The sequence below is a fragment of the Ooceraea biroi genome, chromosome 11, assembly GCF_003672135.1.
Source record: "Ooceraea biroi isolate clonal line C1 chromosome 11, Obir_v5.4, whole genome shotgun sequence".
Taxonomy (NCBI): Eukaryota; Metazoa; Arthropoda; class Insecta; order Hymenoptera; family Formicidae; genus Ooceraea; species Ooceraea biroi.
In genome coordinates this window covers 3923882-3950308 of record NC_039516.1, presented here as the reverse complement: position 1 = coordinate 3950308, position 26427 = coordinate 3923882, and the positions used below count along the sequence as shown (strand labels likewise).

At 48.7% G+C, this 26427-nt stretch overlaps 2 protein-coding genes across 2 annotated transcripts in view; one reads left to right on the top strand and one right to left on the bottom strand.

Annotated features, from left to right (window-relative positions):
- Nucleotides 1-26427, bottom strand: part of LOC105282940 (lysine-specific histone demethylase 1A) — a 106541-nt gene that overhangs the window by 37814 nt on the left and 42300 nt on the right. The window lies entirely within an intron of this gene.
- Nucleotides 5247-15445, top strand: LOC105282937 (toll-like receptor Tollo). The gene has a single exon (XM_011345282.3). It carries the CDS (start codon nt 9962-9964, stop codon nt 13682-13684), a length of 3723 nt encoding a protein of 1240 aa, XP_011343584.1. The 5' UTR covers nt 5247-9961; the 3' UTR covers nt 13685-15445.

Sequence of the window (26427 nt, the reverse complement as noted above, 5' to 3'; positions counted from 1 at the left end):
ACCTCGAGAGCTTTTCAAAACACTATAATAAAGTATTTTTTCGTTAAATATTATTCGAGTTATGAGAACTACAAGTTACAATACTGCCGGCATTTGCATTACCCAAAGAGTACCGTTCTATCAACTATCCTACTTTTAGCGCTACCCAGGAACAACGGCGTGGACGTAGTAGGTTTCTGTTCCCTTCGGGGTGCTTTATTAATGTGAGTCCCCTTGCCTCTTACAATTGGGGTGCTTGTTTAATGCGAGTCCCCTTGCCTCTCACAATTGGGGTGCTTGATTTACTATAAATTTTTCGATACAAGATTTGGTTTATGTGTATACTTAAACTATAAAACAGTATACTTTGGAACGCTGTAACTCACTGAAAAATGGTCCAATTTCAAAAAAACAAAAAACCGTTGTATTCGTCTCATTATCAGCTACAACTTTCACTTAGAGAGAAAAATCGACTTCCATTTAAAAAAATGGCCGCCATGATGAAATCTCGAAAGTGGCGCCATCTACAATTAAATTGAGAATATCATCATCTTGCCCCCTCGAAGCCATATAACTTTTGTCTGAAACATTTTTCTCTGAAACGACGTCGTATCGAAATATTTTACTGACAAATATAAAATGGGACACCCTGTATATATATTAATTGCAGTAATATAAGTAGTATGACGAGCGGTGAAATATCGCGGGAAGAATTCGAGTAATGCACGGATCGCCTCGAACGCTAGTAAGTTTCTTGCGCCATAATATCCCGAAGCTTATAAAAAGCAGTTCTACAAGAGGATTAATTTAAGCCGAAGTGGCCCTAAAAATATCACTAGATTATCATTAGCGAGTCACCGACTCGCCTCGGTCGCGAGCATTAAGAATGATTATGATGTTTCCATGAAAATCTTATGTAACGCGCTCGTCTTCCGTGATTCTTTGTGATTCAACCTCGTTCGATACTTATTTTATTTGGCGAGCCAGCTGATCCACGCGGAGCCGTTAATTTCGGGATAGCTATCGACGGAGCATGCTCCCAAAGTGGTTTTTAATATCGGCTAACCACGGATTACACGAAACTGGAATGACGCGCTAACCACAGTCATCAATCCTTATCGTTAACGTATCCTTACGATACATAGTAACTGCCAGAAGTTATCAACTTTATCCTACAAATCCTTCAGTAGGTAGATGATGCCGCGGATTGAAAGTGAAGATACTTCTCTTACCTGCCTGGATCGGAATATTCAGGCATTTAGCGACATGCATGACGTACACTGAATATGTTTTTAGACTCGTGGAATTATTTTTCCAATTAGTTGTCGGCAGAAATAGCGCGCACCCCGTTACGGCGGCCGTAACTTTTTAACAAGATCGTTGTACCCGCATCTCTCAGGGGCGATGAGCCTTTACGACGCTTCCTTCCTCCGCAATTATATCCGAGTATTTTCGTGGATTATACGACTGCGGAGAGTCGCCTGTCCGCGACAATTTACGCGCCGCGTGTTTATACATTTGCGGAGGAAGCAAGTGAGAGATGCGCCCGATCGGGCGTCGCCGGTCCTGATCTCGGTTTACGTTCGCCTCTAAACCGGCCGCGCTAACCCAATCGCGAGTTCGTTAATTTTTCGGGACGATCGCACGTGGGAGATTTCGTCCCTCCGTCCCTCGTGAACCAGTCCGCGTGCGCCGCTTTCTGGATTGCCTTGGGTCGTCTCTCCCGGCTAGGCATCCCGGAGGAGCCCGTGGAGTTATCGTAATCGTTAACGAGACTGCTGTCAGCGTCGTAAGACACCCGAGGGTCCCTCACCATTAACCTTCCGCTAACAAAGGCATTGCCACGTTCTTCGCTCCCGGTGCACCGACCCGGTGCTGCCTTCCTTATTTATATGCATAACTCAAAAGAGGTGTAATGAAAATTTCACGGTCAACTCGATTACAGGCGATCGCCGTCGTATTCCCTCTTCTCTCGCATCCTCGCCTCTCTTCCTCTCATACATTCCGATCTCTCGCTCGTTCCTCTCTGTCTTCCATTCCTCTCTCTCTCTCTTTCTCTCTTTCTCTTCTCTCTCCATTCTCCCTCGTCTCTTCTCTTCCCTTCTCCCTCCATCTTTCGGACAACTTGTCCGATACGTCCATCTCTCTTCCCGGGACCATAGCACTAGACCTCCGCCGCGCAACGGCCTTCCTCTCGTTTTCTCTCTCCTCGCCGTCCGTCCGTCCGTCCATCCGCGAGCAACGAGTAGAGAAAGAGAGAGACGACCGAGCAGTTCTCGCACGCGGAAAACGACTTCTCGGGATCGCGCGGGTAACCGCGCCGCGTCCGAGGGCCGATAAATTTTCCACGCCGATTATTGATACGCGCCGATTATCCCCTCGTAACGCGCTGCGCTCGGATAATAAACTTTATCGTAACGACGGCTGACGAGTGCCCCGTCGGGAGGGCCGATTGAAAAAAATGATGATGAGAAGGAAGGCTCGATCTTTTCCCCTAAATTATCGCCTCCGTGATTATTTCGATGCTGACACGCATTCCCGCGAAGCTCGGCTGTCTTAACGCGGCCGTGAGCCCCCCCTCACTTGACTGACTCTCGCCGCGGAAAGACGTTATCCTGATATTAGTTTGCGAGATGTCCGACGCACGTTCAAGTAATACGATGCAAAAAGGAGCGTCAATCTGCCCTGCCACGCGATATCCGCTCCTAAGAGGATTCGCGTAATTTACTTTCATTTTTCTAAAGATCCGCGGCTCGCTTCCTCTCCCTCTCTCGCTCTTTCTCTCGCTGAAGATTTAATTATCGAGTCAGGATACGCCGGGAACGATTTATATTTACGAGTAATAAAACGATCGATCGGCCGTTGAGGCTGAGACATGCCGAGGGAAGGATACAGACATTACTTACGTAACCGTAACTCGCAAGGATGGGAGAGAGCGAGAAAGAGAGAGAGTTGCATCGAAGCACAATAGCAATGGACACAAGAGTGGATGGTAATTGAGTTAACGGGCTATGTAATGGGAGATTTAGCGTGTCAAACTGTTTTGTAATCGCTTTACGAGCCGCTCTTAGGCATTTCGCACACCGTTTGCCGTGCAAAGATGAAATACAAGCACACTGACAAACTTCACATAAAGTCGTAAAAAGGCACTTGTTCTCGAAGAAAGAGAGAGCCCTCTCTTTTGACATGTCGCACAAAACATTCCCAACATTCTTAATTCGCCCGTACATCTTTCCTTAACACTCTTTCGCAACGGAAGAATGACGCGCAAACAAACGCACGCGTGTGCGCGTATGCATGTATGTAAATGCGCGCGGCGCGACACGCAAAACTACTTAGCTCCGAATTTTCATACGCCGCTTTCGCGTTTAATCCCGACGTACGTATCCCACGCCATCGTTTCCTTAATCGTGCAATCCCGATGGAATGCGTTTGGAAAAGGATTGCGAGAGAAAACACGTTGCGCGCCGCCGAGTTGCGAGAGGAAAGTACATAGCAGGTGATCGTCGACGAGCACCACGGCGGCGGATCGTGATTCCGTGCTCGGCTGAAAACAATAAACGGCCTGGAGGCTGCTCCTAGGACAAGAAGGAGGAAACTTGGCCCGGCTCGAGTGAAAGTGCACAATAACCATCCCGGTTCCTGCTCGCGACCGCGGGGGTTTTGCAACTTTAAGCTGCAATAATTAGTGGCTGCGGCTACTAAGTAATTATCCGTACGAACCGGGGGACCGAGGATCCATTAGCCGCCCGCAGGAAACGAGAAATCGTGAGAAGAATGTACGTAACAGTCCGAGTGTGCTATCGAAGTTATATAAAGCGCCTCTGAAACAACGGAAAGCCACATATCAGAATGTGAATTCTAAGCCTGCAATGATTTGCGATGCGCTTCCGGCTCGGGTGGTTGCCAGCGCGGAGGATGCTCTAGCCGACAATTAGTCTGATGTGGAACCGATGAGCTATGAGGATCTCTTCCGTTCCGGATCTGGTTTCTCTTCCGTTTGCAAAAGTAAAACTCTTACAAACTTCATATTTTCATTATATTGGGTCATTAAGTATGAAACTTTACAAATGTAAAAGCGCCATCTTTAACATTTGTTACCTCAAATTTGGCGCCAGACGTCAGTATCAGGTTAGGTTAGTGTGATAGATGTATGTTCGCTCTTCAAATGTCATATTTGTTTGTTCAAATATCTTCATTAGTTTTATTGGTGGATTCTTTTTTATAGAACTATGGAAAAGTCCAAAATTCGTGTGATTTATGAATATGAGTTCCGCCGTGGAACCACAGTGTCGGAGACAGCTCGTAATATCAACGCTGTATTTGGTGAAGGTTCAACTACTAAAGCAACGGTGGGCAATTGGTTCAAAAACTTCAGAGATGGAGATTTCAGCCTCGCTAATGAGCCACGTGGAAGACCAAAGACGAAGGTGGATAATGATCACTTGAGAGCCGTAGTAGAGTCCGATCCATCTCAAAGTACACGTGAATTGGGGCATCGATATTCAATGTTTCTATACCCACCATATTGTTCATTTAGCTGCAATTGGTAAGATAAAGAAGTTGGACAAATGGGTCCCGCACGAATTGACCGATGCGCAGCAGGCGCAACGTCTAGAGGCTTCCCTTTCTTTTTGCTTTCCCGTCACAAAAATGAATCTTTTTTTAATCAAATTGTGATCTGCGATGAAAAGTGGATACTCTACGACAATCGTAAACGCTCACATCAGTGGTTGAACGCTGATGAACCACCGAGACATCACGCGAAACCCAACATTACACAGAAGAAGCTTATGGTAACTGTTTGGTGGTCCGGGTCAGGTGTTATCTACTACAACTTTATGAAACCTGGTACATCGATAACGGCTGAAGTATATTGCAAGCAACTGGACGAAATGATGCAACAACTTGCTATTAAACAACCGAAATTGGTCAATCGGTCAATGCCGATCCTGTTGCATGATAATGCTCGACCGCACACTGCACGACTGACCGTGGCAAAGCTACAGGAGTTGGAATTGGAAACTCTCCGTCATCCACCACATTCACCAGATCTATCACCTACCGACTATCACTTCTTCCGGAATTTGGACAACTTGTTGGTGGGAAAATTCTTCAATTCTCAACAGGCAGTCGAAACAGCCTTCCGCGACTTCATCGATTCCCGTACTCCTGGCTTCTATAGTAGAGGCATAGACCAACTACCACTAAAATGACAGAAGTGTGTAGATAACATGGGCGCATACTTCGATTGAAAATAAATCGTGTCCATGTGCCAAAAAATGCAAAAGTTTATGTTCTATTTGTAAAGTTTCATACTTAATGACCCAATACAAGCAATGTATATGAATTTATACGATACATAAAAAATGTATATATTGATTTAACGAGCATTTTGCCGAGCATTCTTCAGACAAGGAACAATCAGAAACAATTATACACACATACAGATGCTTTACAATGGATTACAATAAAATGTCAACTTTGATAAGATCGTCTTTATTGCGAGAGTTCATCTATTCTCTCCGAAACGATAATCGCAAGATACGCTTATGGGAAAATCGCGCCCTGTGGGTAGGTGTATAGTCCTGTCACTCACGCATAATTTGCGTAGCTCTATTATGTCTTCTTATTCAATCAGAATACATAACGTCAAATCTTAATCCCGCCTCGTTCAAGGCAGCTTTGGAGAGAGAAAGAGAGAGGAAAAGTCATCTATCAATCAATAATTTTTACGATTAGCGCATACCGTGAAGATAGCCCGTGCACTGCCACAGTCATTATTACGTAACAACGGAATTACACAGTTAAACATCCACTGGCTAGCGCGCATCTGTCTTTATCAAGCGACGAGTGGGCCGACGATCGGAATCCGGTAGTTTCGTACGCTATTGCGTATAACAATCCGAACGCCTTTGATTGATTTCCTTGCTCGAAGCTAATGAGCATCGCGCCCAAGCTAAATCAACGCGGCCGGGAAAACAGCGGATCCGAAACGAGCTCACGATCCTCAATCTGATTGCGTAATTTCTGGATGCGCGATGACAGAGTACTATTACCGATCGCCGATTATCATTGCGTGTCTCGATAACATAAAGGCACCCGAGTGCGTTCGTGCGGGGACATGTATAGGGTGTACCGATGTACATGTACGCGTGTCATCAAAAAACAAGTATTTAAAAAGAAAATTTATAAAATTTGACACTAAAGTTTAGCTATCATCCTTAGATTTATTATCGTTCATTTATTAATAATAAAATTTTAAAATAAATTAATACAACACGATAAAAATCAATTTACGTAAAATGAAGATGTCTATTTATGCAAACTTTGGCTGTGATACCAATAATTACTTGAGCAAATTTCAACATTCGTGACCACCAAGGCGCAAGGCGCACAGCTGGACCCACGTTTGAAGGCGCTACAAATTGCCTCGTTAGATTAGAGGGAAGAACCCTTGGGGTTCTAAATGAACCTTGTATTTGAAAACACCCCGTACATAACGACGCACGGTTCGGTAGTTGATTAGATTTAAAGGAATGCTCCGTCACCTGTGCACCGTTGAAAGGAGACTAGGCCCCGCAGGAGCGACAGCAGTGGGGAGTCTTGTGAGAGGACGGTGGAAGAAGGGAGGGATACGGACTGGATGATGAGGAGGCAGGGTGAAGGGATAGGAGGTGCCGGAGTGGTGCCCGATCGTGAGCAACGAGGGGCCCGGGCACGAGGCCCCAGCGATCACTGACCGCTTTCGCCGATCCCTGCCGCCAACTAGCCACCTTTCAGCGGCGCAGCCATTCGGGCATCCTCCTGCTTAAGGTCCATTCACATCGCGTCGCTAATCAAACCTGACAAAAAAGAAGCGTTCACGGTGCTCATGGGCCCCGTAAAATTGTAGAAATTGCCTTTATCGGCATGGGACCGGCTGCCGCGAGATTAAAAGTGGAATTTATGTACTTGCCGATAATGGAATGTCCAAGTCGTTAGGATTAAGGATGACGATGTTTAATCTTCGCGTATAAGGGCCATCGAGGCACCGGATTAAATCCGATTCGCAAATTTCACGTCGCGATGGATAATTAGAAGTACACTCACCTCATAAATTCAGCGCCCGTAACGAAATGCCCCGCGAATTAAAAGTGATCGGCATAATCCCGCGCTTTTAGCGGATTAAATCACGATTACGGGCGAGGCGATAAGGTGCTCGATACGATATATCTGTATCGTCTGTTTGTGCGGCTACCGTAATTGGCGAACGTAATACCGGCCAAAAATTACGTACCCAATGGAAGCCGACGGAAATAATCTCGGCGAATGAAGCAACTCTTTCCCGGAAGAACTCGAGATATCTGTTTAATGAGAAAGTATGGCGCGAATGACTCTCCGGATAATCGAGGTAGTTAGCAGGTTGCAGTTTCGTTTTACAGCGCATGATACATGGTTAATCCGCAAAACATCGGACACTTGGGAATAATATTACAGCCGCTTTTAGACGGCTAAAATGCAGTTCACTGCTGGCAATTACCAGAGTGAGAGGAAACCGGCGGAAGAGTGAAATATAATACTGATTTAAGCCTCGCGGCCTTGGTAAGGCACTCGTAACAACGATCAATGGACATGGCAAAACACGTACTTAATTGTGAAATCGATAGTCTACTCACATTAACGGCGATAACAACAGCGAAAACGGAATTTCAAATATTTTACTGTTCTTTGCGAGTAAATTATTGCACACGTCTCGATGTGAAAAGAGTATAGGGATATATTTATCCTGAAATGCATTTTATGGTATACGCAGATTATTTTCAACCGACGTAAATTTATAAGACATTGAGAAATATGATATACGTATTTTTCTGCTCTTTCGGTAGATACGATAATCGTGCTCTTCTTGTGCATAATAACCAATCTCGCGAGAGAAAGTTAAAAGCCAAAAGTCAGAAGTCACGTAGATTGCCCTGTCAAGTACGTGTACGCACGGTATACATTATATACAAATATTTTTCAAACATTAATATAATGTTCTGTGTACCTCTACTTCCTCAAATAAATTAAACGATAATGTAATACAAATATTTAAAAATAATTAGATACGTATCTATTTCCAGTTTACGCATTTAATTCTGCTGTATAAATTATCTGATTATTATTTCAATAATTAAGCTCACGTATCGTAACTGTTAATTTGTTAATGCAAATCGACATAATTCTATATAATAAATGATGCGATCATTTATAATCGCTGATGATCATCAAGTTCCAGTTCAATGCGAATGCTGTTTATGGTCATTTAAATTCCGATGAATGAAAACTGTTGGATCGCTGATGTAAACGATGATGATGTATCTAAAGGACCCTTTGCCAATGGGGAACTCTACTTTGAGCAGGTAAAGGTAACAAATCACTTTTCAACGATGGAAGGCCAAACTGCTAAACACTATTTTCTGAAAGACGGACTTCCTGGTAAGCGACCACTTGACGTGGCATTGTACACAATTCTGAGCACAATGCATCCACTCGTTTCACACTTAATAGGATAAAAATGTCCGGAACTCAAATTTTGTATAAAGATTGGCATGCTATGATGTATGGATATGAATGAAGAAACTTAATTTTCTCGACAAACGTGATAAAATATTTTGGATGAAATAAACGATAAATCACACGAGCGCATGTTGCAACGCGTAAGTAATAATGTGCAAAAATTAATTCGTAAACCGACGCGACATGCGTTTTTATCGTAAGCTGATGACCACGCGAAACGGAGAGAGAACGCGACGGAAATCTACAAAAAGTATTTGCTAAGCGCGAGACAACTGGAATACGAACATAAACGGAATTCGCACAAAGGCATCGGGCAAACATTCTTTTTCGAGGTCTCATTCTACGTGACAGAATCGTAGAAACGATGTGAGAACAGATGACGGCGCGGCGAGGTTTCGCGGATGGATCGAACAGCAATACGACGAAAGAATAGAGAGGAAGAGAGGAGAAGAGGGAAAGATCGATGGCGAGAGAGCCTGGCAGAAAGAGAGAGAAGGAACGATGAGGGGAACACGAGATGTGGGGAGCGATGCACAAGGAACAGAAGAGAAAGAGACGAGAAGGAAGAGAGAGAGACGCGCGACGGAAAAAACGGAGAGAGGAGAGACAAGGAAATAAGAACGTGGTGGACGGAGGAGGCTGCAGATGCAGAGGAGCCACTGTAAGGACCCGGAGGAGAGTGTACCTGTCTTGTTTTTATAGGCTTGCCAGAACGTCTGGACCTGGGTACGTGAACGTGGCCGACGACGACGATGACGATGATGAGGACGATGACGATAAAGACGAGGACGAAGACGAAGAGAAGGCGAGGAACAAAGTGGGAGAAGGAAGGACGGCTGAGGAGTGGTGAGCGGTGGGTAAGGAAGGTGGCAGCCGGAGGATAGGCGGCGGGAGGAGGGTAACGGAGCCCGCCAGGGCCTTACGACTCCGCCAACCAGTCCTGGAAGAACCGTGGGCCCTACCGGAGCCGTGCCACGCGCGCGCGTACCATATCCGCCGCGGTGACTTTTCGTCGTCCACGAGATTTTTCTCACCGTTGAAGGCGATAATCTTGGGGGTCGCTGAACCCGCACACCTTCTCTCTCTTTCTCCCTCGCACTCTTTGTCACGTTTGCTTTTGTACGCGCGAGCGGGCGAGTGCGCGCGCGTCGTTCCGTCCCGTTAGCGCGCACGTCGCTCGTCCGAAGACGAATCGTCGAGGATGAAACCGCCAGGATCGCAAGGCGAGTCGTGAGAGGATTGTCGATTATCGAACGCGACGAGGAGAGGCGAGTGTGATATGGATGACGTGAGGTAAATCGGCGGCGACCGAGGACTGGTGGTTTAAATGGATCGACGCCGGTTTCGCGAGACGCAGCGGCGTTACAGGTGGAATTAAAGAGTGGAGGAGGGGGGGCCCACGGGGACCACGTTGATGGAACGTTAATCACGCGGCGAAACGATGCGGGGTAGTCCTGCTTTCTTCGCCATACTGCTGGGCACGATATTCGGTGTCCTCGGCGCGTCGCTGAGCAAGGCGCTCAGGTACAAAGCACCGGACGAGTGCAAGTGGGTGACGACCGGCGACGCCGAGGACGACGTGTCGCTCGTGTGCCGTCTCCGCACTATCAACAGCGAGCTGGAAAACACCAATTTCAGCGTGATACAGCCGCAGCACACGGTGCGCCTGCGGCTGGAATGCAGCGACGCGCTATTCTACCAGAGTTCCCTGAGCGCCGGGAGCTTCAGGCCGCTGGTCGAGTTGCGCGAGCTCGTGATCGAGTACTGCAAGATCGGCAATTTATCGGACGACGCGTTCAAGGGCCTGAGGGAGCTGCGGAATCTCACCGTGCGGACCCACAACACCGATTGGTCGGCAATGGCGCTCGACGTTTCCGCCGGAGCGTTCACCGACGAGCTTCGGCAGCTGGAGAAGCTTGATCTTGGTGAAAACAATATGTGGAACATACCAGAGGGTGCGCTTTGCCCCCTGGTCAACCTGGAGATCCTGAATCTGACGAGAAACCGACTCAGGGACATTACGAGTTTCCACTTCAACGCCGTGGCGAGATGCTTGACGAATCTCAGGGAGCTGGATCTCAGCAACAACAGCGTCGAGTCGCTGCCGAGCGCGGCGTTTTCCGGTCTGACGAGGTTGCACAGCCTGGACCTGCGGTGCAACGCCATCGGCTTCATGGCGGACCGCGCGTTTGAGGGCCTCTCCTCGCTGGCCATCTTGAGACTCGCCGACAACCGGCTCGCCAGCCTGCCGCCGGAGCTCTTCAGTGACGCCAGGGACATACAAGAGATCCACCTGAGGAACAACACGCTGAGTGTTCTGCCGCCCGGGTTGTTCAGTGAGCTGACGCAGTTGCTGGTTCTCGATCTCTCGCATAACGAGTTAACGGCAGAATGGGTGAACGCCGCTACGTTCGGTGGTTTGGTGCGTTTAGTGGTGCTGGATCTCTCGAGCAATCGTATCGCGCGGCTCGATTCAACCGTTTTCCGCGATCTCTACAGTCTACAGATTCTGCGGCTGCAAGAGAACCTACTGGAAACTCTGCCGGAGAACACGTTCTCCGCACTTTACAACTTGCACACGTTGTTGCTCAGCGACAACCAGTTGACCGTCATAGATGCCACTACGCTCAGCGGTCTTTATGTGCTCAGTCTCCTCTCGTTGGACAACAACCGGTTGCACACGATTCACCCGGGTTCCCTAAGAAACGCTTCGTCCCTACAGGACTTACATCTTAACGGTAATCGACTGACATCAGTGCCGGATGCGTTGAAAGCCACTCCCCTCCTGCGCACCCTCGACCTCGGCGAGAACCTTATCTCCGAGATACCGAGCGGCACCTTCGACCACGTGGCGCAATTGTACGGGCTTCGCCTGACCGAAAATCACATCGGTAATCTCACGAAGGGCGTCTTCGATCGTATCAAGGAGCTGAAGATCCTGAACCTCTCGCGGAACCGCATACAGTACATCGAGCCTGGCACCTTCGACGAGAACCTGAATCTGCAAGCGATACGCCTCGACGGCAATCAGCTGACCGACATCGCCGGTCTCTTCACCAATCTACCGAACCTCGTTTGGCTGAACGTCAGCGATAACAAGCTCAAGTGGTTCGATTACGCGATGATACCGACCGGGTTGCAGTGGCTGGATATACATTCGAACGAAATCCGCGAGTTAGGCAACTACTTCGAGATCGAGGCGCAGCTGCAGCTGAGCACCTTCGACGCGAGCGAGAATAAACTCACCGAGATCACCGGCAACGCGATCCCGATGAGCGTCGAACTGCTGTTCCTCAACGACAACCTCATCTCCAAGGTGCAGAGCTATTCGTTCTTCAAGAAGCCGAATCTGACGCGCGTCGACCTGAAGGGAAACCAGATACGAAACTTGGAGCCTTACGCGCTTCGTATCAGCGCGGTACCGCCCGAGAAGCCGCTACCTGAATTCTACATCGGTGACAATCAGTATCTGTGTGACTGTACGATGGAATGGCTGCAGCGCGTCAACCGGCAGAATCAGACGCGCGTACAGCCGCGCGTGATGGACCTCGAAAGTATCTACTGCAAACTCTTGTACGATCGCGAGCACGCGTTCGTGCCGCTGGTCGAGGCATCGCACTCGCAGTTCCTCTGCAAGTACGACACCCACTGTTTCGCCCTGTGCCACTGCTGCGACTTTGACGCCTGCGACTGCGAGATGACGTGTCCGCAAAACTGCACGTGTTACCACGACCAATCATGGTCGGCGAACGTGGTGGACTGTTCCAATGGCGGCCATGTCAACCGGCTGCCCGAGCAGATTCCGATGGACGCCACGCGCCTCTACCTGGACGGCAACGACCTGCGCGTCGTGTCCAGCCACGCGTTCATCGGCCGCAAGAAGCTCAAGGTGCTGTTCCTGAACTCGTCGAACATCGAGATCGTGCAGAACAGGTCATTCAACGGGCTGCGCGACCTCGAGGACCTGCACCTGCAGGACAACAGGATACGCGAGCTGCGCGGCCACGAGTTCGAGGGGCTGGATGCGCTGCACCAGCTGCATCTGCAACGCAACCACATCGCCACGATTGGCAACGACACGTTCGCGCCGCTGCGCTCCCTGCGGGTTCTCCGGCTGCAGAACAACCGTTTGACGACCCTGGCGATATGGTCCCTGCCTGGTAGCATCGAGCTCAGCCTTGCCGGCAATCCCTGGTCCTGCGAGTGCGATTACCTGCGCAATTACCGCGAGTGGACGCGCGACCCGAGCGTTCGCGTCACGGATGCATCCGCGTTGCGCTGCGTCTACAACATCACGGAGTTCGAGACGTTCGGCGACGCGGTGTTCACCGATGACGATTTCGGTTTCGCGATGACGGCGAGTGATCGCGAACGCGCCGACAACGAGAGCGTGTGCACGGACGCAATCAGCGTCGACAACGACTCGCACCACAACTACACGAAGACCATCATCGAGAAGCAGGTGTTGCAGGATTACCTGCCGTTATTGGTGGCGACTCTGGCCAGCTCGCTGGTCGTCATACTTCTGTGCATGCTCGCCTTCGTGTTCCGCCATGAGCTGCGCGTGTGGTTTCACTCGCGCTTCGGCGTGCGGATATTTTATCGGAACCAAGAGGTCGACCGAGACGACCGCGACAAGTTGTTCGACGCCTTCGTCAGCTACAGCTCCAAGGACGAGGCGTTCGTCGCCGAGGAGCTGGCGCCGGTGCTCGAGATGGGCAATCCCTCGTACAAACTGTGCCTGCACTATCGGGACTTTCCGGTCGGCAGCTTCATAGCCGACACCATCGTGCAGGCGGTGGAGTCGTCGCGCCGAACGATAATGGTGCTGTCGGAGAATTTCATCAAATCCGAGTGGTGTCGCTTCGATTTCAAGTCGGCGCATCACCAAGTACTAAGGGACAGAAGGCGCAGATTGATCCTCGTGCTGGTCGGCGACGTGCACCAGCGCGATCTCGATCCGGACATACGGTTGTACTTGAAGACCAACACTTATCTGCAGTGGGGTGACAAGCTCTTCTGGGAGAAGCTGCGGTTCGCGCTGCCGGACGTGCCGAACAATCAGCGCAGCACGACGCAGAGGACGAGGCAGCCGCCGCCGGTCCGACGGCAGCACAACAACAGAACGTCCAGTGGACCGCGCACCGTGTCCGTCCACATATGATCCGCGCGTGCGAATTCTCGTCCACGCGCGGTGAGTGAGTGCAGTGAGATTTCTCGCGTGTCGCGGGAGCGCGATGACGAACGCCGGGACGGCGCGCCTCCTCCTCGCCAGCAGGATTCGTACGCCCGCTCGGCCGCGTCCGGACGGTGCAATACGGCATTACGGAGCGTGTAAATATAATGAAAGGGCGGATTTATATAAATGTATAAATGGAAGCGTGCGCCGGGCGGAGATGCCCACGTGTACATAGACGGTGTGTGACAAGAGTGAGATGATATTTAAAGAAGATGCTCTCTCGCGGAACGTGCACCTGGCGTGCGTGCCACGCGCGCCTGGCACGTAGGATCTGTAAATTGCTGCAGCAACATCTACAGTGGATGCTGACGAGGAAGATACGAGGGGTGTGCAGCTGAAACTCGTTGTAAATAGAACGTCCGGCCGCGTCGCGAATTACGACCGGACCGACGCCATCCGGCCCGCGGAACGTGCGGCGATTAACGTCAGTTGCAGCGTTGCGTATACGCGGAATGCGAATGTGAGATCGTGAAATGAAAGAGATGCGCGTGCAACCCGTTGCACTTCCGGTGGTCCACCAGCCTGTAGTGCGGCCGTGTGTGTACTTAAAAGTTCGCCGCTCCTGGTTATTTCGTGTACGTGTGTACGTGCGCCGAGACCAGCCATTATTTGTCGACGGTAGTGCAAATAGCCCCGCAATCTTGGATTTCTCGGGAGAGCGATGCATTTAATTTCGGCGATTGTCTCTCGTGTTCGTGCCTCTACGACATCAACTCCCATGATAAAAATGTCGCTTGATATCTCGAGCCGAGTACCTAGTGCACCTGTCGAGAAGCTCGACTCGACGGTTCAGATAGCTTGGCTCAAGCCAGCGCGCCAACAGTGATACCACTTCCTAATTATAATATAATTATGTATATTTAATTGTATTTTTACGCCGATTACTCTCTTTCTCTGGTTGATGACGAGTTTCATCCAGGAATACGAGCTTACGAGTGTACCAGCGGCAAGAAGCTGACGCTGCACGGTGATAACGAAAAATTTTGGACGTGAACATTGTAAAGTATTACTTTAGTCTTTATTTATTTCGTCCCGATGGAGAGACTTTATATTATATATGTGCGACTTTTGGGAGCGCTACGTTTTGTAACAAGTGACAGAAAAGTCGGAGACAATAGTATAACGAGGTTTGCTTGCCGTCGATTAATGATTAATTTAAGAGAACGTAATCTATATGCCACGCGAAATCTCCCTGTTTGAATTCGACGGTCCTATTGATATCGTGGAAAATTGAATCAATAAACGAAACTTTAATCGCACATCTATAAACACTTCTGTTCTTATGTACAAACTCGTATCGAGTTAAATTGTGCACATATATTTTTTATGATAATGTATAGGCAATATGTTTATGCATTTTATACATACAAATGGCTCAATCATATCTTACTATGGTTAAAATCTTCAACATTATTACGAGTCTCGGTGGACTAAAGGATAAAACAAACTTTACGTAACGTATCTTATATCCGAAATGCGACAGTCGAATTCAAAGTGCGCGTTATGTGCAAGGAAACTGAAGTGCTGCTACAAATATTCGAGATGTAATGTACAAACGTGGAGTCGTCCTCCTTAGCTTTCCTCGCAAGCGGTTATCACGTTTCGCAAAATGTTCGACAACGAAAAAGATATTATTTTAGAATAAAAACTCTATGACTGAATAATAAAATATTCTATTTTTATGTTTTTAATCCTCTTGTTTCATTTTTACTCTTGTCCCCCCCTAATCATAGCCTATAATACTTAAAACTTTCTTTAACATTTCCGCTCCGGAAATTTCTTTCTCAAACGTCTGAAATATTTTAGAAGACACATTGACTCAAATCGCGTATTCGTATCCCATCGCAGTTTTAGCTAAACGGTATCTTTTCCGAAGCGAATTATTATTTTCTTCAAACGCACTTGTCGAAAGAAATATCAAAGGCGCATTAAAGCGAATTTACAAACGGTATGCAGCGTATCTCCTCACTTTCAGTTAATGCAATAAAATGACAAAGCGGTGTACGCGATACTCACAGCATGACAATTAAATCTACCATTTCGATGCGGGCTTTGTGCGCCATTTTCTGAGGTAGCTCCAGAACAAAACAATACTTTATGTTAATCGAGTCACGTCTGTATGCACTGTCATCACGTCTTGTTACCGTTACATCCGGGGAATAAGCAATAACTACCTGAGGCTAACAGAAAGGAGACGGTTTGGCGGCAGATGCGGTTAGCAGAAAACCTCGCGTTATTCCAGCATAATTTATAAATATTTTAAAAAGCATGGAACAATCAGGCAAATTATTAATAATTACTACCGCACGGTAAGAAAGGCCGAGAAAAATCTCATCAGTCATAACCTTTGATCTTATCGCGACGTTGGCACGCGAAAGCTGCAGGTAGCTGCAGGAGCTAAATGAGCCACGCTGGCAAATTGGAGCTACGTGAAAACGCTCGGCATAAACGCTCGCGAATTGCATTATTGCGTTATGCCTCGCGATTGCGCGTAATCGTCGTGTAATCAATGCAACGAGCGAATGCGTGCGAGCGAGCCGATCGATGCGCGCAGAATAACGTGTCCTGCATTGCGTTATCATGGAATAACATAAATATCGTGGTAACCGTCACGGCAGGAGCCGAGCGGACGATAACGATTATGCGAGCGCTGCGAAAGAAGAGCGAGTCTCACCCTACATACCGTAATGCAGCCGGGGCACTTTGCGGTTTGGCATAATGACGCGCGGAATTCGCAATCGCATTGTACTCAGCGGCGCTCGTCGGCAACGCGAATGCGCGAGTCGCGCTAACATTTGCCTAAGCCTCCTTGCATGTAGATAGACCGATCGGTCTTGACGGACGTTCTCCGGGAGAGCGCAGCGCAATATCGGCGATCGTCTCACGTGCGTGACATTTGAACGGCTCGACAAATTATTTCCGATCGACTAATCAAACAATCGACATCGCGCGATTAGGTCATCCGACACTCATTCCTCGCTGCGACCATGTTGTAACGCGCCGTTTTCGTTCGGTTACGTTAGGTAACTCGGAGCAGCTCCGAGTTCACTTTCGGGTACGAGCGTGACTCCGACTCAAAAGAAAAGGATTAGAGTCTCTCAGCAGATTTCTCACAAGTAGATTATTTAATGCAACGTACATGCTGCGTAATTTAATATGAAGAAAATAAGACACAAGTGCCTGCGATCATATCTATACTTTAATCGTTCTCATGGATTTGATATTTTATTTATCGTGCATTTTCCGCGGGTAAAACAAAATGAGATAAACGAGTCAATTTGCGTGCACGCGAACGAACCGAGATCGGTCTGGATCACGGTGAACGTCGCGGCGAGTCCTAATCGTTGTTCGGCAAATCAGGAGTGGCAGTGGTAGCGGGCATCGCCAGGCCGGATAACGAGTCGACGTTCCTATCTGCCGATCCTGTTCTGCCACTTTTGTAATTAACGAGTCCTTAACAACATATCACGGGTAAAACACTCTTTGCATCGCTTATGCTCCCCGTTGAAAGCCCCTGGTCAAGGCGGGCTCGTGGCCGTCAACCAGTCCCCTCGAGTATAATTTAATGTACCGAGAAAAATCGGAGATACCACTACAGGCCTTCGCGCGCTGGCGATGGCGACGGCGAAGGAGGAAGAGATTACAGGAACGGACGGGCGAAGATCGCGAGATTTCAATGGTCCGGAATATCCCAACAAACGTGCACCTACTAAGCGCTAGGATAAGAGTGGCGAAAGAAAACGGAATCAGGCGTGTTCATCTCGTCAGGATAAGTAACGGGCTGGACAGGGGCGATTTTTATAGGCTTTGAGAGATAATGGGGATCGCTCGAGGAATTTATAAACCCGTTCCACTTTGTTCGTTTATCCAATTTAATAAGACAAGACCGTGCGCTCGCGCTCGCCCGCGACCGGTAGTGCAGCGACGAAGAAATTAGCGGGCCGATGGAATCTGAAATTAAAGAGCGGGCATAAAATTGATACGGCCGACGTCTTTATACCGCGTTTGAATCGACGCGACGGGAACAGCGCGCCCGAGCAATAATACACGGGACCGTGAAGGGAAAGAGAGGAAGGGAGAGTCGATAGTACAAGCACCACCAAGTAACGGGCTCCGCGATAAAACGACCGGCAAGGGAAGAATCTTAATGCGCATAAAGTCGGCGGTGCTTTACCGCGGAAAATAATGAATTAGGAGCGATAAAGCGCGGTGTGCGCGGACGAGTCCCACTCTCGGGCTTGTTCCTCTCGCGCGCGCGCGCTTCTTTGGTCCCGACCATAGCCGTAACGACGCCCGCCTCGGCTCCTACACGTTTCGCAGCTCGCTAACTCGTTCACGCAGTAGTTAAAGCAGCTGCCCGAGAATGCGGCCCGCGTACTCGCCAACCTTCAACGTTGCTTTTTCCGTCTCTGTATTTCTCTCTCTCTCTTTCTTCCTCCAACCCCATCCGCTAATCTGGTCACCAATGCTTTACGCGGTATAACGGAATTTCCGTTTGTGCCGTGTCCCGCCGCAACGGCACACGTTGCCGACTTTGCCTCGCGTCTCGTCATTTCGTCGTCTTCGTTGCCGTGGTCCGTAGCTCGTTTCGCGAACTCGTGTTTAGAACCGACACCGACGATCCATTCAAATTGCCTCGGATCATTGAGCAGCCGCGTTTTATCGCAGGTCGCGCCGAGTCGTGCCGTGCGGATCGTTTCCAGATCGCGTGAGCGCCGCTCGAGGTTTGCGAAATCGACTGGCGCTCTCACGACGTGCTTGGATCATATCAGAATTCGCGCTGCCAGCGGCATTAATCGCAGCGACTTTCGCAGCCGCTGCGAAAGCGAGTGCCGCGTCGCGCGACATAATTGCGCTTAATTGTGATTAATTTGGGCAATTCCGGAGAACGATTCCGATCGTGTCGCTTTCGGATTTAGACGCACTTGACGAGTAATCTCTCGACTCTGGCATACATATTTTTCACGCCTAGGAGTGCTCGTTGGACGTGCATTCCGACGACGTCACGAAAGATCGATGTAAGTCGAGCGTGATAGCCGTACACCCTCAATTATGGACGACGTTTCTTGTCGACTGTGAACTTTATATACGCGTGTACGATTGCGTGTACACGCGAATGCCGCCGCGTAGTTTGGTTATCGCGATTGAGAATTTAGTGTCCCGCTCTCGCATTGTCTCGCGGAGCGAATGCATATTTCACACGTGCGCTATCCTCGCACCGACCGTCGCCGTCGTCGTCGTCGTCGTCGTCGTGTAGCCGCTGCGGCTTGCTGATTATGCGAACCGTGGTACAGTCGGGTTACCCCCTTGCATATACATCGTCCTGGCGTACAACCGTGCGCAAGCGAGGGCATATCGTGTAACATCATAATAACTCGCAGAAATCATCTGTAGTCTTTGTGCGTGAACTCGCAAATGTAGGCAAAAGCAAAATAATGACATTAAAGCGCGCAACACTGGTATGGTATTCCAGGTAATGACCGACAATTAATTTCGTCCCCTACTTTCGTCACAAAGGATATCGCGTCCTTTGTGCGCGTACGCCATTCTCGACGCGCGACACGCATATCTCGCGCACTCGATTAATGACTGCTCTTGATAAAGAAGAAAAAGGAAAAAAAGAAAAGAGAACGCTACACCATGAGTGCATTAATATAATGGCTCGCGATAATTCCATATATCATTCTCCAAACGGTCCTCGAAATGGCAAATTATTATGATCGACGTACCGGCGCATTCTACGAACTTTTGGAAACGGTGCAACGCAACAGAAATTGATTACCTCCCGCTGAAAATGGTAATTAGGCCAACGTTTCGGCAACGGTAAACGTATAATGTAATTCGCGAGTCGCTTTATGAACCGTCCGGAACCGCTCGCAGTTGCCAATGCAGGCAAACGAGTGTCCAGTTTATCCCGTCAAACGCAATTAATCAGAAGCGCGCCGGATGGATCTCTCTCATAAGCAGACGCGTCGATTTCTCGTCATCGATGATGAAGTCAGTTTTGACGAACGTCTCGGCTCTCCCCCGACGATGGAGAAGGTATTCCGTGATTTCACGATCGCCCGTTACGACGCCCGATCGCCGGATAAATGGACTTTTAACGAACCACGCGAACGCCGGATAATTCGATTTATTAAGCAAGCGTCGCTCCGTCCCGAACAAGCATCGCTAATATTGACGGAGGTGGATCTGCCTGTCGCGCGAGACTGACACTGGCGGAAGAAACATTTCGTGGCGAGAGAGCCGCGCGCTCGATCGATTACAAAGCACTTTCGCGGAACATTGAATTGGATCCAACCTCTTCGGGTACAGAGCGGGAAGGGAGCAGGATAGAGAGTGAGAGGTCGAAAATACAAGTTGCAACCAACCGACCGAGCGACCGACCGACCGACCGACCGGTGACTTTAATCAACTCTTTGCAAGCGCAACTGCTCGCAGAGTCGCGGGGCGTGTCGGACCATTCCGGCTCTCGTGTATGGTTACAAGTGCGGCTCGGGAGAGACTTCGTAATAATACCACGGGACCCCGTTGACACGCTTCGTTGCGCATTAAAGCCAGCTGACAATCCGACGAACTTTTCGACATTTTCAGACCACGCTGATGCCGCAGTCGCGCCTTGCCATTTCGTGCCACGGGTATCCCATAGACTGCAACTGCGATGGGGCTCCCGAAGAGCACGGTCGGAATTACGTTGTGACATTCCACCGTACACCGGTGCGCAACATTCTTGAAATTTTCCGCACGTGTAAGACCCGTGGTCGTATTTGTTAATTGTGCGCTCTTCCACGTGTTTTATTTTGCCAAAAGTTCCACCGCCGTGAGACGTTCCTCGGTTTCCCGTGTAATGTAACGCAAATGTATGCGAGGATCGATGGGATTATGGAGGATCAGTTATGTATCGCGCTGATCCAATCAAACATTGATCCGGCAGTTGAAGATTAAACCTCGCGTCTTACAGAGACACCGTTGCATGGATTAAACTCTTTTCATGTACTTTTTCAGTTTTAAAATATTTTTTAAAGACATATCTGCTTCATTTCATCTGTATTATGCACATTAATTTATCGAAATCCGCAATGCAAGTAATACGTTTGTCACTGAGATTAAATTCACATTTTTATTTAAAAAGATACATATGTCGAGACATAACATGATATAACGTAATGAAATTCTTCATCAACTGTCTTATTAATTATCTCTTATATTTTCTTTGATCTAATTATATGAAGAAATAAAAATCTTTTGATAGTCTCTTCGACAAGATTGATTCTATTCTTTAATAATGAAATCAACTTGTACTCTTATTCCCTCTCAATAAAATGCATCCTTACAAATAATGTCAGAAATTCAAAGCAAAGCAAGACATTTGAGTAAAGGCAGAAGCTGAAATTCGCATAATAGGGAATTAAGTAAAAACACTCTTAACCCGTGTCAAAGGTAACTGTAAAAACAAAAGCGCAGGTTCTCGGTCTCGTCACTTTAATTACACCCAGGGATCCTGGTAATAGATGTAGAATTAAGCCGAACTTGTACAACACTGTTGACTCGAGCGCGATCAAAGTGCTTTCGTATGCAAATTAAATTGCTTTAAGTTCCCAAACGAGACGCGACACTATTAAAAGGTAACAGTCGCCGTGTCCTTGCAACGACGGTTGTTTCGTCGAAAAATACGCGTTGTACGCAACGCGGCTAATGTATTTATATCGATACTAATTTTTTTACGGATCCGCGCGTCACTCGCGCACGGCGACGTAAATTTCTGCAAGCTGTAAAATAACCATAAAAGAGGGATATACATGCGCGCAACCTCGCAACCTACACGCGAGTGCAGCCTTGCGGGAAGAACATCTGCTGTTGAGAAAATGAGCACAGCTGCGAACGATCGAAATTCCCGAGCGCAACCACTCCGCCCGATTTCGTGTCACGCGCGACGGCAAACGTACGCAAAACAATGAAAACTTAAAAATTCCGAAACCGCGGCGAAACCCGCGTATTCTTTCGACTCTCGATACGTCCGTGGAGAACTATCGACAAGAGTGCTCCGAAATAACGATAATCATTCGAGTACGTCAGCTGCAAACGTACACCCAAGTATTTACAATCTTCTGATTATAGAACAGAGCGATCTTTGAACTTTCAAAACTTTCATGATTTAGTCAGAGTGATCGGTTTACGTAATTTTCGATCATTGCCGTTCTTGCCAAGAAATTTCAAATGAAGAGTTTTCAAGAATTTTACGATTGTCAAAATGTTTCCCCGGAAAATACGAGTTTCGAGCATCCGCTACCAGAAATCTGATTACACGCTCCTCGATTTCGCTTGGTGGCGAGTAGAAGCTCACAGTCAACTGCACAGCAAGGCGAAGAACGCCAACACGAAGAGGAGATCTATGTCCTCTCGCGCCTCGGACGCGCGGACGTGCGATTTAACACTCGGCTAAAGTAGGAATTAAGTTATACGCTGATCATGATAAGTAGAAACTCCGTGGAATGATTAATACGCGTGCTCGACGCTCGCTCGCGTCGGATTTATCGGTACGCATCGTTGAAGATTCCATTGCCGTAATTCTCGTGCAGGTTTGCGGCCCGCAAGAATCCCTCGGGATGCCCGGGGAAAAAGAGACGAGCGTCGTCGACGACGACGGCGACGGTGACGGCGACGACGACTACATCCTGACCCTGACTGCCCCCGGCTTGTAAAAATGTTGTTTACGGCGGCGCGTCCAGAAAATTGTCCCAGCGAGTTCATAAGTGGAAATTGAGGGTGGATATTAAGTGGCGCGCGAGTTATCCCACGTAAAAGAACCTCGCCGGGGCGACCCTCCTTTGTCCAAGTATGTGGATAAAACTTCCGCGTTATCCGCGCCGATCAAACTTGCGCTCGACGCTGCGCCGGTGTTCGTCGTTCCTTCCTCCCCCGTTCGCTCGGACTGCACACGGTTACCTTATTTGGTGACCGGCGGCCCTTACTCGCGAAAAAAGAACGCTTGATACTTTTCCAAGACCGCATCGGAATGCGATTTCCATAATGAAATTTCGTATGGAAAGTGCCCTCGGGATTTGCGAGCGGCGACGGACGCGCGGCGTCTTTTTGCTCGCTCGTCCCGTCGCTCGCGCGACCGTGTGTATCGGCTTTAACTAAATTATACTTTACGTCGCTATAAATCCGACCTCGATAACGCGATGGGAATTTCGGATTTGTTTACGGCGACTTACACGGCGCGATGATGAAATCGGAATCTCGCGGAACGACAGCGACGAATCCTAAATCGGCATCGGTGAAGATGTCTCCTTTAATTTAGGGCGGCTTGGCCGCGCCGGACGTTGCGCGTCGGCATATTTTACTGCCGCTAGAACGCCAGCGGATGCAAATCGAATCGATCCGAGGGCCGATAGGATCCTCAATCGAGGCAGTTCCGCAGAAGAAACACTCGACTCTCTGAGATACTTTATATTCCGCGTGGCGACTCCGCGAAGAAATTTTTCTATTCCGATGGCTGCTTAAGTTTCTACAACGAAACGGCGCTCGGGAGTTACTTTTCCCTCGCGGTTAACATTTAACTCCGTAGTTTTATTACCGTACTTCCGTCTGGGCGTGTTGGCTGAGACCGCGGTCCCAGGGATCTCGAGAATGAAACGATATCGAGAAATTCAAAAGACGCGGAACATTCTCTGCATCAATACACGGCGACGGCTAACGTAAAATGAATCCACGTAAATGCTTCCGTTTTTGTTATCGTTTCCGTGTTTCTGCTTTCTTGAATAAAACGAAGTACCAACTGCTGACTCAAGCCGTGCGGAAATCGCGAGCCAAATTGATTCGCAAAGAATAATTGACTCTATCGAGCGGATCCTCTTTTGCTTTTGTTCTCGTGTCTTGCGATTTAATAAATATTAAATATTGATATAGAGATATTTCTGAAATTTTTAACAAGTCTTCAAGTTAAGCTCCAAAGAGATGAAAGGACGTTGCAAAATGATGATGAGCAGAATCCAACGGAAAAACGGAGAAGTTCCGCCGGACATCATTCATCATCGCGATTTATTTATTTTGTACGCAGCCTTTTTCGCAGACGACGCAGTTCAAAGAGGCAGTCAGTCCGCGCCGTCAGCCGCAGCCGTTCGCGAAGAACAAAACGCGAGTGCGCGTAAATAAATCGACACTATTGCCGTTTAACGAGCGCGATGTCGAGAGTTGCGCACAGTTAGAAAGTTTGACGGACATTTCGCGGCAAACTGCGACGTAATTGTATACAGAGAAAATAGCGCCATGGCCGAGACCGTATTGAAATCGGTGCGCGATGCACGGGGCCGCGGGCGACTCTTTCTCGATCGCGCGTTTCCGCAGGGTCGGGGATCGCCGCCGATCCGCGGAACAACTGGAACTGCGAGAGAACTCGCGGAAGGTGGATGAAGGGGAGACCGAGGGAGAACCAGAAGAACACCTCACCTCCTCCCGTTCGCGTTTCGTCCTTTGTGTCACGTACGCAATTGAATAGAACGTCGAGAGACCGATCGAGCCGATCTTGCGGTCGGTAGCGTCCCATGCCGAACGCTTCGACAAGAGGAACACTCCTTCCCGAACCAGATATATATATATATATATATATGCTGGATCCTGCTGGAGGCTCGCATGCCTTGCTCTCTCCCGGTTGCCCGGCCGTCCGGTTGCCGTGAGTACGAGGACGGTGTGGGGAGACGGGTTAGCGCCCATCCAGCCTTCCTTCCTTCCAACGGTATGACAAGAAACGCCGAGCTCCTCTGTCTTACGTGCCCTCGAGTTTTCGTCTCTTCCTCGAGCGTCTCGCCCACCGCGGAAAGCCGAGATCCCTCCCCGCGCTCGTTAATTCTTAAGCCACATTCACGCTGCTGTATCATGTGCTGTCTAAAATCATCTCAGAGCAATCGCACCACGCCATCGCAAACTGCATAAAGTTTATGTACATCAAGAATTTTATAAATCAGATATGATAGTACAGTAGTAATGAAGTGCAAACTCTCTCTTTTTGATTGTAATGGTTTTTAGTTATTTATCGGGAACGCTAAGGGGTTTGATAAGCTAAATCGGCCGTTAACCGATGGTCACACGGTTGTCCGAATAGTAACTTGATGGTGACTCCGGATAGGTATGCAAAGAAGTACATAGCACAATACACGTCGTAGGTATGTACGGAATAGAAAATTCGGTGACTGATAAAATTCCGAAGAGGTCGGGTCGAACTCTCGTATTAGAGATGCGAAGGTACAGCGGAGGTACACGGCCACACTGTTAGCCCGTGTTCCACCTGAACGTGGACCCGACATTAAGGCCGGTTTACGCCGGCGACGTAACGTCGCAGCGGTAATTAAACGCGCCACTCGGGGCTAATGCGCCGCGACGTAACGACGACCTTTCCGAGATTTGCCGCTCGTTTCTGCCTCCTGCTTCTTTTTCTTTAATTAAATGCCACTGACGACGACCAAAAGCGGACGCGCCGACGCGGCCATGCGATTGCATCTCGAATCGGGGCCCCGCCGGAGATATGGCGCCTTAAATTTCACGTGGTTCCGTGTGTGCCTCGGACGATACGGGCACGGGAAGGAGATGAATTACGGAGATAGCGGCGCAGCGGAGAAAAGCTCATCGTTGAGATTGGCGGCGCATCGCATCGCATCGCATCGCGCTGCTCTAATAATTAATATCGTCGGTGGAGCTTGATCGGTATCGCTGGTCTAGCAATAGTGATTGCTACCGCCGCGATGACTTAGCATAGAGAGGGTTGACGCCCAGACAAAAATGCTCATTGCAAAATTATCGATGAATCTCGTCTTATCTCGTCGATGCGCCGCGCTATCACTAGCGCTATGAATTTTTTAGATAAACAGGCACGCGGTGCAATCACACGTACGCCCGGAGCGGCCCACGGCGCGATCGCGCGATAAGCCAGGACATGCCGCGTGCATTTAATTGATATAACGCTGTCGCGCAACGGACGACTCGTTAAATCTCCACCTAAACTGGGGCAGCGTTCGATAATTATTCGATAAATGATCTCAGGTGTTTCCGACTTCATGATTATTCAACAATTCTAGGCGCATTCCTCCTTCGGAAGGATTTATAGTCCTCGGAGAGTTCCGCGGCACAGGAAGCCCCGAAGCGAATTTTAATTGATCGCGACTAGGACTTGATGAATCAACGTTCGCTTCGAGTCGTAATAAACAAAAATTCACCGGCTATGAATGTTAAGTGATAATAAATTATGCAAACGGTAACTCTGGAAACGGCAATTCGTGGAATCATAAAACCGATACTCAACTTGAATCACGTTTTACGCAAAAGTTCCAAGTAACAGCCAGCTTCCTTAGACTCCCCATATCGTTTTATGTCTCACGTATCTCGTTTAAGACTATTCTCCTGATTCGCGAGACGCCGAAAAAGTGCTTACGGACAACCCGGAGGAATGCGAAAACATCTTGATAGACAACAGATCCAGCCTCTCTGCCACGTCTCGAGAGAGCGTAATGCAATTCGCCGACTTACGTCTCCGTTCTCGCAGCCGGCAAACTCACGGCCGACACAAATGAATGTCAATATCCAATGGAGAGAAATAATTCAACGAACCGTGCTCCCGATTTCCGCGTGCGCGCTCGCCGTCCCATTCCCTTATCCCTTACTTTCCGGTCCAA